Source organism: Odontomachus brunneus, unplaced genomic scaffold (genome assembly GCF_010583005.1).
Source record: "Odontomachus brunneus isolate Ranch 3 - 2012 unplaced genomic scaffold, Obru_v1 Obru_scaffold_015, whole genome shotgun sequence".
Classification (NCBI taxonomy): domain Eukaryota; kingdom Metazoa; phylum Arthropoda; class Insecta; order Hymenoptera; family Formicidae; genus Odontomachus; species Odontomachus brunneus.
In genome coordinates, this window is record NW_022639465.1 from 692,072 (window position 1) to 707,809 (window position 15,738).

A 15,738-nucleotide genomic window follows, 5' to 3' on the forward strand; every position below is an offset into this window, starting at 1 on the left:
GTCCGGTAATATCTGAGCAATTATCTTCCATTGTAGAATCTTGGATTTCATCAGGATCATCCACATTATTATGAACAAATTCATTGATTACGTTCAAATTGCTTTCTCGGATAAATTTGTCCGTATCTTCACTCTCCATGTCACCTAATGTATGTGTGTGTGTATAAAAACAGATATATTAGAATAATATACTATAAAATATAAGATGCTATAAGATAAGGTAAACCATTATATATTTAAATAAATTAGCTATTATATATTATTTAAGTGAATATTATATATTGTTTCTTATGTCTCTTATTTATTTTATCTATTTTATATATCTTATTTATCATTGTTTTTTCTATGTTTATTTTTTCAAATAATATACGATACAAGAATGCATTTACCATCTTTTCGTTTCTTCAATTTTCCTGTTTTGTATTCTTCTAATTGTCTATCAATTTCTGCTTGCAACTCGCTTATTTCCGCATCTATATTATCTAACTAAGAATCAAACACCATTAGTAAGTTTTTTTCACGCCAAAGACTGTAAACTTACCTTAAATTTGATTGAAATTACCAAATAAAGAATCGTTATTTCATGAAGAAGCACGTACCTTTTGTAGACGTTCCCTATCCTTCTTACGTGCTGCTTTAAATGCTGGCGGGTCCTGTTCTTCCTCCAGGTCCACTGTCATAAATTCGTCTAATGTTAAAGCACTGGATGGTGTATCGCCGAATTCTATTAATCTACAACAAAAAGGCTTCATTATTACTACACAAATGTTGATATATTATAAAAAATAACAAACCTCTCTTTGAAATTAGTTTTACCTTTTACGTAAAGTAGACTCGTGTACTTTAACAATTTTTATAATGTCAGCAGATGTTCTATTGAATTCGTGTAGTCGTGCGGCTATCAATAGAGCTGTGAGGAGAAAAGCAATATATAATTAGAGAATTGTTGCTAGAGAAAAAAAATCCCAGGTTGAAAATAGAACTTTCTTACCTGCGCCACATAGACCCGATGGTCTACGGCCGCTATGAATACTATCCCTTTTCATTCTCTGAACTACTCTCAGAGCTGTCATAGACACTTCGTGATGTTTATCACCGAAATCGAGCTTATTCGCAAACCTTATGATGTACAAACAAGGATCTACGTGAAACAGACAAACAGAAATTTATGTTGAAAAGAATATAAATTTACGATTTCTTCCAGACGCAAGTTTAAATTTCGCGCGCGGATTTGCTTTACCTACTTTAGCTTTTGTACACTCGTGGTCGGAAAGACTGTTTGATTTTTTGTAAGTTTCGGATCCTATCTTTGTCCAAAGCAACTTTTTCTGCTGAACGCAGTGTTATTTAAATTGTCGCGCGTCTGTGCACCCAATAATAGAGATGTGCGATTTTGCGATATATCGCAAGACTTCGATTTTCTTTTCTTAAATCGCAATACGATACGCAATTGGTCCTTTATCACAAAATTGCACCTGCGATTCAAGATCGCGCCTGCAATTCAAAATTATTCGTCATTTTAATTAATTATCTGTGCAGATACGCGCGACAATCTATGATATATTTTATGTGCAATTTAAAATCATATTTGTTACATACAATTGTAATGCGATATATATGATGCATTCATTACGATTCTTAAGGAAGATCACATCGCGACACATAACCCAGATAGCGCAAAGAATTCAGTCGTAAGTCACCAATTCTGAGTTCATTTTCAGGTGCAAAAAGAATTCTTTTCACTGAACTGGACTCTGAAAAATTCTTTTTGCATTTGAAAATGAACTTAGAATTGGTGACATCCCAGACAGTACACATGTCCAAAACTGGGACATAAGACGTCTTTGCCCTTGTCGACAACCTTGCTTTAATTTCTAAGTCGTTAGAAATTGACCAACCACAGTCGATTATTTTAAAAATAATTGATTGTGGTTAGTCAATTTATTACGGCTTAAAGATTAAAGCAAAGGATTGTGGACAAGGGATTTAAGGCGTCTTTCCCCTTGTCTTTGTCTTTAATCTTTAAGCCGCAATAAAATAACCAATCACAGTTGATTATTTTTAAAATAATCGACTATGGTTGGTCAATTTCTTACTCTTACTTCCTACTTACTTCCAATGTAGACGTCTCTTTAAAGACATCTTGGCTGCGGTCCTAAATACGCTCACAGTGCTATCAGCGCGCTCACGATCGGTCCGATTTATTTCATGAACGTTTTTCATGAGCGAAATGACGTCATGAATTAATGACGTTACGCGCTCATAGTGACTCTAGTCTGAAAATGGGTCGTCATGAGCGATACGTGATTTGCGCGAAAAAATAGGAACGCGTATAAAAAGGTTGAAAGTCGTCGAAAGTAATCTATTCGAAAGGTCACCAGCAGAGTTACATAATAATTAAATTTATATTACAAATAAGTATTACAGCAGCAATCAAAATTAATACAACATACTGAAAATGTGTTTTGAATTCTTCCGCTATATATCCAGTGATAACTTTTCCTACAAAACTTTCAATTCGAAGTTTTTTTCTCTAATTTTCTTCTCTTTATAATCATAATTAAAGTGACATACAAATAAGTACCCTCTTCATTTTCTTCGTCGCTTGAAGATGAATGAATTACAAAACATCTTCCGAATCCTCGAATACAATTTCCATGCATTGTAATAATGTAGCTGTTGAATATCTATTATTAAAAATGTTAAATGTTCACACTTTTTGCTGCTCTGCACGGGTGGATTCGTCGTGTTTTTAATCTATCCTTTAAGGTTAAGAATTACACTTATAATAATCACAAGCGGCTCGAAATAAAATCATTGTTAGCGCGTTCACATTTCGGATCGATCATAAATCTCGTGAGCATTATTAGCGTCATGAGCATATTTCGGACCACAGTCCCAGTTTTGGACATTGTGCTGTCTGGGATACGACTGAATTCTTTTTGAACTCTCTCTTTTTTTGAATTCTTTGTGCTATCTTACACAGTACTTAACAGTACTTAACTTTGTGGTACTTACACAGTACTAAACTATATTAAGGAAAAAATACTTAAATATCCCTTAAATAAATTTTCAAGTATTTTTAATTAATTAAATTAAATTTAATTAAATTTAAACATATCAAGAACGCGTAGCTATATAAAATTAATCAAGCTACGTATAAATCTCCCTTTTCTTTTCTTATTGAAGACACTCCCTTTATAGAAATATCATTGATAATTACTTATTTTCAGTATTAAAAATACTGGATAATAAGTAATTATCAATGATTCTTAGTATATTTCTATAAGGGTCAGCACAGAGAATTAAAAAAAAAATTCAAAAAGAATTCAGTCACGCGTATGTTATCAATTCTGAGTTCATTTTCAGATGCAAAAAAGAATTCTTCAGAGTTCAGTTCAATAAAAAGAGAATTCTTTTTACATCTAAAAATGAACTCAGAATTGGTGACGTACGACTTCTTTTTGAATTCTCTGTGCTATCTGGGAATTTCATAAATTGCACATCCCTACTCAAACCGCGCGCGTACCCTCCTCCTTCCTCCACCGTCTCCTCCTAGCGGACGTCTATCGACCGACGCGGCGATAGCGTTGGCGTCGACGGTGGCACCCCTCAACCAGCGCCCGTGCACGGGGAAATGGCGGCTGCATAGCCGACGACGCACCGTCCTCACCGCAGCCGTTTTGTGTGGCGCGCGCGCGCGACGTCGAGTCACGACGGGACGAGAAGGACCGATCATACGGGGCGAGCGTGACGACGATGGCAATGTCGAATCTCTACTCGAAGATCTCCACCAAGCCGATGAAGCGCTTTCAGGACAACGTTGCGGTCAAGCAGACCAATGCCTGGGTGAACGGTGAGAAAAAGACCGACGGGTATAGGTAGATAAGGACAGATCGCGTTTGTCGGGCAAATCCGCTATTTATACTTGGTTCTCTTGCGGAGAGAGAATCCGCGAGAGGTGAAGGACCTCGGGAAGTCGCCGATCGCGCGCGATATCCGTCCCGACCTCTCTCCGCGGGACCGCGCCAGAAATCTATATTTTCTGGGAACGCAATTTCGCAGGCAGCAGAACAGCGATTCGCGTGCCTTCGCCTATTTATTTGCGCGCCTCGTGACTCGGGCGCGGGAGGAACATCGGACGATAACCCCTGGATCCATAAAAATAAAGACGCCCAAGACCACACGTCGTCCACCAGCTGGAGAGTTGTGCGAGTAAAGATTCTTCGTCGCGCCAAACGATATCTCGATCTCTCAAAATTATGCCGTTTTCGGTACCGCTGCCTGACGCAACGAGGCGACCGATATTCAGCGTTATTTTCCGCCGACTGTCGTTGACTTTTGAATCCAGCCGCCGCGCACTTTCAGTTCAATCAGACTCGAAGGTTCGCAAGAGAACAATGTAGCGTGTAAAATCGCTATCGACAAATTGATCGTGTGTCGATATTTATTATACGCGACATAATCTATGCACGTGCAGCGCGACAATAATTTGACTCGAGCCACGTTCGTCTCTTCCGTAAACTTCGGCTGAGACGAGAGTGGTTCGTGTTCAGCGATTGACGGAAGATCTCTGGGCGATCTCCTGTCAGGATGTTCCACCGCGATTCGCTCCAATCTCGCCGACGTTCAAGATTCTATATTGATTTGCGCATTTGTTTACGTCGCGTCCTCGTGCGAGCGCGCTCGTCGTGTGACGCGGTTGCACTCGTTGCTGCGTCACGTGCGTCACGAAGTGCGAACGGAGATGCACGAGCGGAAACCGAGTAAAGGTCAGTACACACACACGCACACACAGTGCGTGATCAGTGAGGTGCGTCGCGCGTCGGTTGTGTCGCGCGTCGGTTGTGTCGCGCGTTTTTCGGCGTTCAACGGAATATCGTTGCTACGGTGATAAATTGAACGTCAGCGTATTCCTCGTAGCAGCTCAAGGCCCATGTTCTGAGCATCGATCATAAATCCTCTCACGTGACCCCGATCTTATCGATCTAGTATGAAATCACGAAAAGTGAATAATTTTGCGGTACCTCGGGAGACGATCACGAACCTCTTCTTATAAACTTGTAAAAAAATTAACATCTCCATATGTATCTTCAAGGTTAGATTTTTACCTCACGAGCTCACATCAGTGGAAAAGATTCGTAATTGATTCTCGATATTTATCGTTAAAAGCACCTCGTGACTCCTTCTGATTGACTGTAAGCCACTTTTGGGCCCAAGTGTTGGCAGAAAAAATTACGAGTCGCGCGTTGCTGATGCGCGTGTGTGAATAAACCTTACGAATCTCGATTTTTCCGAGCAAAACCGCAGACGGGTATTCAAACGCGGACGAGATCGCACGCGCTATGCCATCGTGACACAGGAATCAAGCCATCCCGAATATTGCGGAATAATGTACACGAACGGTAAATAATTATCAAGATCGATTGATCTGACTTGCGTGGAAGATGACAGGTTCTTCAATCGAGTGAAAATAGATGTGAACTGAGTGAAGCTCGCTGCGTGAATTTCGGAAGCAACTTCAAACAAGCATGCTTACATAACCTTTTGTCTCTCTCTTTCTTTCTCTCTCCGGTATCATGAGAGATGAGTTTCGTTTGGTGATCGCGTCGACACAGAATATCGTTTCGTTTCGGATAGAAATGATTCGAAACAATTTCGGAAGATTATATTTAACGCTTCAAAGTATTTGCAATGTCAAACCCTGCCTATAGTTTCAGAATGAAAGCAGCTATCAAAGAATTTGATATACGAAGCAAATAGTTCAAATAGTTGTACATTCATACATACATATGTATGTGTATGTATATATAGTATGATAGAGATACTTTTGTTGAATGAGTTGTATTGAATAAAAAGGGATGTTTTCATCTTTCCTTCGAAAAGATAGTTCTTGCAAAACTTGATGTTTTGGTGACATTCTCAATATAGTTTTGAATGATACAGTTAAAATACTTCCCAGAATGTCAATACTACTTAGTAAACAACAACCAATGGTAACACTACATCAATGTTACAATTTCCCATTTAACAATGTAACTTACTATGTTATGTACAATAGATGTTACATTGCATTTACATTGCTGAATGGGAAATTGTTGCAATGTTATCATTAATTGATGGGTATTGATTAATTATTGGATATTGAGTATCGTGTTTTCTTTTTCAATATCTTGGGTAATATCTTAATATGATCTATACTCAAGATCATCAATATCTTAGGGTATAAACACTCTTATCAGATTAGAACTTAGACAATATCCTGTGTATTTGGTACACTTGACAATGACAATTTTATCTGATCTTTAGCGGAATCTCCAAGCAATACATCAGATTCACCACCATCAGTAAGCCCACTCTCTTCATCTATTGTGCTACAACGTGAGGGGATTGTGAGTCAGCCACTGAGCGCTCCTGCATCACCTCTGTCTTCCCTATCATCACCAGTAACCCAGTTAAACCTACCATCACCTGGGGACTGCACCCAAGATCCCAATTGGCAAGCGACAAAGCCTACAGTACGAGAACGGAATGCAGCCATGTTCAATAATCATCTCATGGCTGATATTATATTCATTGTTGGCAGTCCAGGTATTTGTGTTATCTCATATTTTTTTAATTACTGAATGGCACTGTGATAGATACTAAATTTTATGTCGATACTGTAGGCCACACACAAACGATACCAGCACACAAGTACGTCCTAGCTACCGGCAGCTCTGTATTTTATGCTATGTTCTATGGAGGATTACCAGAAAATAAGAGAGATATAGAAGTGCCTGATGTTGAACCAGCTGCATTCCTCGCGCTGTTGAGGTAAGCGTAATAAAGCTTAAGATAATTTGAAGAACATCAGCCTTGAAGGGGAATTATAGAAGATAATAGAAGGAGGAGGGCGTATTAGGTAGCGACGAGACACGGTGCGTTCGGGACCTGCGTCTTTTTCCTTTCGAAGAGAGAAAAATATCAAGAGCGCGATTTGCTAGGCCGAGACTAGAGGTCTTTCGCTTGCCGGGCGACTGCTATAAACTACTGAGCTACTTGACGCTCCACGCTCACGATACTCTTCTCTCTCTAGATAACGCTCAGAGATGCCGTTCGGAAGCGACATCTCTGGCGTGATCCTGAGCGCACGGCGACTACAGAGAGAAACAATTAAAATTTATATCACGAATTAAATGGGGCTTTTTCTACGTTTTATTTGTTGAAAGAAGAGAAAGTAGCATTTTCTTGAATCAGAGTAACTTTGTATCGTTGACTACAATATTGATTCTTCAAGGTATATGTATTGCGACGAAGTGCAGCTTGAAGCGGACACGGTTTTGGCGACGTTGTATGTCGCGAAGAAGTACATAGTTCCACACTTGGCGCGAGCATGCGTCAATTACCTGGAGACGAGCCTGACGGCGAAGAACGCGTGTTTACTTCTGAGCCAGTCTCGTCTGTTCGAAGAGCCGAATCTCATGCAACGTTGCTGGGAGGTGATCGACGCACAAGTAAGTCAAACCCAAAGAGTGCTAAGAGCCATTACTTTGAACGACGGGAACTTGGACGGGACATTCGAGGACGACTCGAGCCCTTCCAGCGACTCGGTTGATCGCGCTTTGAGTTTACATTCCTGCGGGAACGGTTACGACAAATTCGAGAGCTTGCGGTATCGGCGCGCGTGTAGAAGTGCGGGACTGAGTGACGGTGATAGCTGTGAGGCATTCAAGAGCGGATTGTCGATAGTGCCGTACTGCTTGAGTCTCTCAGAGAACGACTGTTATGCAGACAACCTCGCGAACGAGCGCTTGTCTTTCTCACTTTTCCGTACGCGAAGTGAACCTTACTTCCCGGATAACAAATTGGACGTCGAAGTCACGCAGAATATCACGTATCAGGATAGCTTGACGGACGAGTACGAGTGCGGTAAAGCCAATCGCAACGACGTCTCTAGGATAACGACCAATACCAGTCGAATAGTCAGCTAAGTGAGAGCCGGCGAAAAAACCGAAGATTTCCAATTGTACAATTGTACCGAATATCAAACACGTGGCTGCAGATTGTGCTTATAAAGAAACATCGTTTCGATTATTCCTCTCTTACCACAGCCGGACTCGCATTGCATAACAATGTTATTTGCCATAGATCGTTCTTGTACTCGAGAAACATCTGTATTAACGTTCATCGCGTCTCTGCGGGACATTTAGGTATATATATATATATATATATGTATACATATATGTGTAGGGTGTCTCGAAAGTCGCACACTTCCTCTCGCGATAATAAATGACTTCTATAGTATTTGTGTTCAGAGGCAATTTTAGAGAAGGTGCACGACTTATGGCATACCCAATATTTTAAGCTCCTTTCGAATAAATACTTGGTAAAAGACTTAAGAGAAGCAATATTTATATAGAGATACGTGCAAGACTTAAAAAGAGAAGATTGTTATTACAATATTATTTAAGCAATTGTGCTTATAATTGTCGTTATTCGATGATCGTGTTCTGATATATTCCTTTTAATCGCGATGTGTTTCAGTGTCGATATTAAGAGCTCGTACACTAATGTAATTATATATAGTGTATTCGAATATTGAAGTGGTATATCTTTTAATTTAGGAAACGGACTGCACATATAAACTTTTTTACATATACATGTATTATTTGTTTATATTTTTATCAAGCATAGTTTCGTATGAAACTTTGTATTAAGTGTAATAATTAATTAAAATGAGACAATTTCAATAAAATTGGTCGTTTTTCAATGAACTGTGAAAATGTTATATTTTATGATTAAATCTCAGTTTTTTAGTGATATACGATTCCCTTTTTAATACGTAAATATAAAATTATACGTAATAAATGGATCTTGATTATTATTTTTTATTTTTATGTCAAATTCAAATAATTATTTCCTTTTTTCATAAATTAAATTTTTAGCGTCTCATTGCCATTATTTCCGTAAAAATCTACATGATACTTGTAAAATCATTGTTCGTTTCACAAATATTAAATTACACGCAAATTTTTACACGCGTTTGCGTTTACCGATAAAAAACTAAAATTTTATGCAGAACTAAAATCGTACTGTACATTTTTATTAAGGAAATATTCAAGTTTTTTTTTGATAAATTAAAAATCGTAAAACAAAATGAAAGTCAACGGAACGATAATATTAATAACAACGATGTATGAGATTAGCTTTGACATTAAATAGCAACTATTGTACAGGCAGAAATGGCACTAAGATCCGACGGTTTTGTGGACATTGACATTCATACACTCGAATCAGTCTTGTCGCGAGAGACGCTGAACTGCAAAGAGATACACATATGGGATGCTGCGTTACGATGGGCTTCCGCAGAATGTATCCGACAAGATCTTGAGCCAACTCCTGCCAATCAAAGGCAATTGTTAGGTGAGATCAGTGCTAATATTTTTATCTCGGAATAGAGAGAGATTTTCCTGCTACGTGTCAGAGCTTATGTATAAGTCTGAAACATCCTGTATACCACAGTATACAATGTAAATTTCTTTTTCAGGATCTGCCTTGTATTTAATTAGACTTCCCGCAATGAATCTGGAAGAATTCGCAAACAGTGCAGCACAGACTGGAATTCTAACGCATCAAGAGACAATCGATGTGTTTCTGCACTTTACAGCTAGCAACAAACCACAACTCTGTTTCCCCACCAAACCACGTCAAGGATTGAAAACTCAGGTGAGCGAAGCGTGTTATACGAAAAGTCATACCGCAAAATTAGACACAAGAGGTTTCTCATTCTTCTCGTGGCTTTCCTATTCTACCATTAAAAGAAGATGATAAAGTCTTAAGAAAAAGTTTCAAAATCAATATCTGCGGTGGTCGGATAGATAACCATACAGTATCGACTATCACATCAATATATTCGGATTATTGATATCAATAAGATAAAAAATATTATTCCACACATAAGAACGTTGGATTAATAAGGAGTTTATCTTATTTACAGGTGTGCCATAGATTCCAGTCTTGTGCATATAGGTCGAATCAGTGGCGATACAGAGGCCGTTGTGACTCGATCCAGTTTAGCGTCGACAAGAGGATATTCGTGGTGGGTTTCGGATTATACGGGAGCTCGTCCGGTGCTGCGGATTACAACGTTAAAATAGAACTTAAAAGACTCGGGAATGTCCTCGCGGAAAACAACACCAAATTCTTCTCCGACGGCTCGAGCAATACGTTCCACGTTTACTTCGAAAATCCGATACAGATCGAGCCGGAATGTTCGTACACGGCGAGTGCGATATTGGACGGCGGGGAATTGAGTTTCTTCGGTCAAGAAGGCATGTCGGAGGCGACGGTCGGCAGCGTGAACTTTCAGTTTCAGTGTAGTTCCGAGAGCACGAACGGCACCGGCGTCCAGGGTGGACAGATTCCCGAATTGATTTTCTACGGGCCGCCGTCTGACGACTGACGGAAGATCGCGACGGAACTTATGGTCTAATCGCGTGGCTCGCAACGAAGCATAATATTCGAGTCACTCCCGACAAATGGAAGCCTGTCGCCAAATTCTCAGACAGGGAAAACGTGTATTCAATAGGTGCACTCTAACGATCCGGTTATTCAACATCCTAAACGAAAGTTTCACAAAATTCCACAAGAATTGCGGAATGAATAGAACAAGATTGCGTGCAATATTTTAACAGATGCAAGCTTCATCGAGTCTATATGTATAGAGTTATAGTTATCTTCTATTGTAGATATGTACTATTAACTTAAGACGACGGCGTTTCAGCGGACTTAACATTTTTAACGTGGAATTTTTTAGTCATTTCTCCAGTCATTTCTCATACGTCTCTGTTAATTAATCCGTTCATTAAATTTATGTCGAAGCACAGTATTGAAAGTTAATGTTTCAATTCAAAAGATGATACCAAATTTTAATATGAACATGCAATATATTACTAACGTCAGCGTAACTTGTTACAAAATTATATTTTTGTAACAGGTGGAGACAGTATTATACTATTGTACAGTATTATACAATTTATGAAGGCAACAATTAATATATGTTTAGAGTTTGATTCATGCTAATTTAAAACTGTTAACGAATCTCTGAATTTTTAACATTGACATCAACATCGTATTTATATCGAATAAACATTTAATTATGATTTCAAGAACATTTCTGAAACGCCTTAACATAGCATTATTACGATCTCGTTCATGAACGATTGTGTGAACATTTTTGGGAGAGAGTGCATCTATTTTTCTATGCATACTCAATGAATGCATACTTTTGTGGATTTGCGTGACAGATCTAATTTCTTCTCTTGTAGCAAGTAAAGAGAAATGGCTATTCAAAAATTGTAAATATTTGAAATAAGAGTATAATATAGAGAAAAGAGAAATTCATGCGTAATAACGTATTGTGACAAATAGAATAAAGCAATGAACATTAGAAGGGCCAATTAAAGCAATTATTGCTGAGCTCTATACAAAATAATTCTCCTGTATTAGAACAATAATAAAGGATCGGTTTTATGTAATAATTTATTCGCTTTTACGTAAAAAATAAATTTGTAAAAAATTTACAAGATTTGTTTTGTAATTAATAATACATAAGTTACATGAAGAATTTCTCAATATCCGCGAAATATTTTATAAATATTTATAGAGTTGGACCTTCTAGTGTAAAAAAGCGTAAAAACAATTTACAAGGAAGCTATAAGTGCTTCATATTAGTTATGTAATTATATATAGCTATGTAAGTATTACAAAAGTATCAATTGTTTACTTTAAATGCGACCAATACGGCATTTAACATTCTGAGGTTTAGCGTTTTATTTATTTTCTTTTTATAGAGAACATCAATATAATCACTTATTTATAAAATTGATTTCTTTATTGTTGCAGTACTTTTTTCATTACTGTTACTTATTGTGCTTAATGCTACATGTTAACCAAAATTTACTACAAATGATTAAAAAATCGAATTATAAAATGTCGCGGACCTCAGAAGGTTAGACGTGAGCATCAATTTGTTAAATACTCTCTACAAACTATTAGATTATAATTTATATCTTCCATTTTTCATATCTAATTCACTCTATAAAGTATTAAACTCTGTGTATTATACTGAGTATTATACTGCCAAGTAATATAGTTGAAGAACTTGTATTTTTCATTGTTCTAATCGTGGGTCTGCTTGTAAATTTTCATAAAATACGGAATATTTCTCTTTCGACGACATCATGTGTGTGCACACATCATAATATACATATATATATATATAGTAATCTATTACTATAACCCAATGATATTTTAATTATTGATTTTTAGACGAGTTTAAAAATCGATTTTGTCTGATGGAAAAATCGGTTTTGGTCAAATCCGTCGAAAAAATCTGTTATCCGAAAAACAATGAAGTAGTTGCGAAATACTTTGTATACAAAACAAGATGTGCATATGAAATCTAAAAAGTACAAGATATTGCTCTTTTGCGTAGTTATTTTTTCAAACAATGGTTGCAATTTTATGATAGAAAATATGATTTTATTTTTAGAAGCATAAGACAATCTAGTATACTAAATACAAGTCGAGAATGATAATATGAAAATATAAAAGTACAGACTTTAACTTATTCTGGAGTTCTTTAACTTGTAATTTCGAATTTGATTATTAGATTGAAAACTTTGAAACTTTCTTGAATCTCTATATGCAAATGATAGTTCTGCTTTATTATATGTCATTTTATCCAAATATAATGCGCTATAAATGCATTTTATATGATTTTATAGTTTCTATTTGCTCATAAAAAAAGAAGTAAAAAAATGATCTTTTATTCTTAAGAGTTTTAAACGTTGCATATATATTATGTTTGAACAAAATAAAAAGATAAATATCTCTATACTATTCCACATTTTAATATTAAAGAAAGATATATATATAAAACATACAAAGCCCCATATACATCAGGAGGCACCAAAGTTTATTTCGCAAGATAACAGACATTAGAACGTGTAGAAAAACGTAATACTAATAGCAATATCTTACATATAAATGATGCCTTTCCACATAAATTATATATATATATATATATATATATATATATATATATATATATATATATATATATATTTATATTTATATTTATAAATGTATATATACACATATATATACATATATATATATACAGACATATACATACACATATACACATTTGGCAAATGCCAATAGGAAAATAAATACGTAAATAAACTTTTGAAGCTATGTCTCTGTAACCGATTTAAAATTTACGCTTTATTAATTAAAAAGTAGAAAAGTCGTATTTGTTTAAGTTAGCTTTTTTATTTTCCTGAATAATAAAACCGACTTAACCCATTCCTTAACGTAAATTATGCTTTTGTGTTCAGTTGGTGTTAACAGTTGGTTAATTACATTATCGAAGTATTGTAAATAATAAAAATGTAATAAAAATAATAAAAATAATTAATTTCTAATACTTTCTTTAAAAAAGAAATAAAGTATTTCTATCATTTTAGCAAAGCACTCGAATTATATCATGCAAACTGTGTACGACATGCAAATTGCTTACCTATCGAAGGTATATTGATATGAAGAGCTTTTGCGAACTTCACGTATGTCCGTCCCAGTTCATGAACGCAGATTTGAAGAACGTCACTAATGTCGATAAGCATATCTGCATATGAGCTGTTAAGGATTTAAAACTTGACGCTTGTTTTGTGTCGTTGTCATACACATGATTCAATGATGAATAATTTAATCATATTAACAAAAAGTATGCAAATTTTAAAAATGATTTAAACAGACCAATAATTGGAATTCATTAAATATTAATGAAATTGAATACAAAGGATACGTGCAGTTTTCTCTGTACGACAAGTGATATATACACAGGCAGCTTGATTGTGAGCTTGCTTTCTACCACGCGTCAGATGGTAATTCAAAGCCATTTTGTAGAAGCCCATAGCTATGTCAACACAGTAAGATTGTAAGCTGCAATAAAAATGTCAGAGATTTGTGAGTGAAATTATATAATGGAAAATTTTTTTGTCTTTCATTGTGGATATATTAGAAAGAGAGAGAGTTATGTACTCACTGTAGCTGTGCACAAAGTTGTGTTATACCTCTCCGAGCATTTTGTAGAGTAATCCCTCTAGATTCTTTTCCATTGACATGATAAGCTATGAACAAAGGATATCTTATATGCCTTATCAAAGAATAGAGTACATTATCGTGTTAATGAAATATATTTACCTGCACCAAAACCTGTGGCACCACCTGTACTGTCGCTAGCAACAAACTGACCATATGCTACCATATGACCTGATGGTGTTTCTTCGAAAGTTGTTTCACTGACAATAAGTTGATCTTCTACTACATTACCACAGCTTTTACAAACTGCATCTCCACGTGCTGGATCAGTATCGATATTGGTGGATCCACAAGCAGGACATTTAATCGCAGACATCTATTACAACAATATATATATATATATATATATATATATATATATATATGAAATATTTTGCTAAAGAAATACTTATTATTTAAATATATTATATTAAAAAATGTTGCCTATTAAGAATATTAATATAACGAGAAAAACATCACTCCATTTCCACATGTAACAATTGTCATATGTGATATTGACACAATGTTAACATATAAAATATTTCCAAATATCATACATCCTCCCTTTTATTAATACACATATTGCGTTAGAAATATAAATTAAATTAATTGCGATATAAATTTTACTTAATAATTATACGTTATACACATAATTATACAAATTAGTTATTGAAAATGGCAACAAACAAATTTTATGAAATCTAAGTAAATAAATATTCTATTGCATCACGTACCTTTGGCAGTTGTGTATAAACAAATATAACAATGTTAGTCGCAGTGTTAAAGGTCTACAGGAGTCGCAGACAAATCCTGAGTTGACTTTGAAGATCTCGTGCGGGGAGAGCCCGAAGCTTCTGCTTCTGTGTTAAGTTTATGTCCATCCACACAAGCGTATTGTTCGCGCGGACGCAAGAGCAGGAAGATTGGTGCTGCGTTCGGGGGGATGCTATTTAACGCTATGAGCATCCTCTGTCCTTGTTCAACTTTCAGAAACACATGACAGACACACTCATAGTACTAATATCGAATTCGGTTGCTTGCACTAGTGTGCACTGAGTGCGCACTAAGGCTTGTTCATAGTATGTTATTATATTTAAAAATTGTCTTAAATAATTCTCAAATAAATTCTCAAATATTTTTAACCATAATATGATATGTATAACATCCGTACGAATCATTTTATTAGTTAAAATGTTTTTAAATATGTATTTAAGACACGATCTTAAATATAAGAATGTACTGTAAACAAGCCTTAATGCGCACTCAGTGCGCACTAGTGCAAGCTACCGAATTCGCTATTAGGCTGCGTTCCGAAATTCACTGCCAGTACTGAAATTCTATAGTATATGTGACATGAACTATAGATTTTCAGTACTAGAAGTAAATTTCGGAACGTAGCCTAGGCTGCGTTCAGATTCCAACCCGGGTGTATTCTATTACTAGAAGTGCTATAGTATATGTAACATATACTATAGTGTTTCTAGTAATAGAGTGCACTCGGATGAAGAATCTGAACGCATCCCTAAATAGCGTCTCCCCGAAAGTGTACACTTTCCGTAATATCTGCACTCATCAAAGTTTGTCTCATATATATTATATTCACTCACCAAA

The 15,738-nt window shown here is 36.1% G+C and overlaps 2 protein-coding genes across 3 annotated transcripts in view; one reads left to right on the forward strand and one right to left on the reverse strand.

The window, feature by feature from the left end:
- Positions 1-15,077, reverse strand: part of LOC116841318 (transcription factor IIIB 90 kDa subunit) — a 21,523-nt gene extending 6,446 nt beyond the window's left edge. Inside the window, exons 1-9 of the mRNA XM_032809105.1 lie at positions 14,862-15,077; positions 14,251-14,464; positions 14,093-14,177; positions 13,853-13,989; positions 13,568-13,672; positions 992-1,141; positions 817-910; positions 600-732; positions 393-486 (exon numbers count right to left, since the gene is read on the reverse strand). Coding sequence (XP_032664996.1) covers positions 393-486; positions 600-732; positions 817-910; positions 992-1,141; positions 13,568-13,672; positions 13,853-13,989; positions 14,093-14,177; positions 14,251-14,464 — 1,012 coding nt within the window. The 5' untranslated portion in view covers positions 14,862-15,077. The remainder of the gene's footprint in view (positions 1-392; positions 487-599; positions 733-816; positions 911-991; positions 1,142-13,567; positions 13,673-13,852; positions 13,990-14,092; positions 14,178-14,250; positions 14,465-14,861) is intronic.
- LOC116841317 (BTB/POZ domain-containing protein 6) lies at positions 3,600-13,461 on the forward strand. 2 transcript variants are annotated; one of them, XM_032809103.1, is made up of 7 exons: positions 3,600-3,856; positions 6,310-6,591; positions 6,669-6,816; positions 7,280-7,496; positions 9,219-9,405; positions 9,530-9,708; positions 9,980-13,461. In XM_032809103.1, exons 1-7 carry the CDS (start codon positions 3,760-3,762, stop codon positions 10,442-10,444), a joined length of 1,575 nt encoding a protein of 524 aa, XP_032664994.1. In that variant the 5' UTR covers positions 3,600-3,759; the 3' UTR covers positions 10,445-13,461. The 2 variants fall into 2 exon arrangements, with proteins under 2 accessions (XP_032664994.1, XP_032664995.1); XM_032809104.1 differs by lacking the exon at positions 3,600-3,856 and adding an exon at positions 3,928-5,405.
- Positions 15,078-15,738: the final 661 nt, after the last annotated feature.

Bases quoted from the DNA above. Each gene is read 5' to 3' on its own strand.
- LOC116841317 (XM_032809103.1), top strand. From the start codon at position 3,760: ATGGCAATGTCGAATCTCTACTCGAAGATCTCCACCAAGCCGATGAAG. The intron at 7,497-9,218 runs GTAAGTCAAACC...ACTATTGTACAG, and splicing joins GGGAGGTGATCGACGCACAA to GCAGAAATGGCACTAAGATC. The intron at 9,406-9,529 runs GTGAGATCAGTG...TTTCTTTTTCAG, and splicing joins CAATCAAAGGCAATTGTTAG to GATCTGCCTTGTATTTAATT.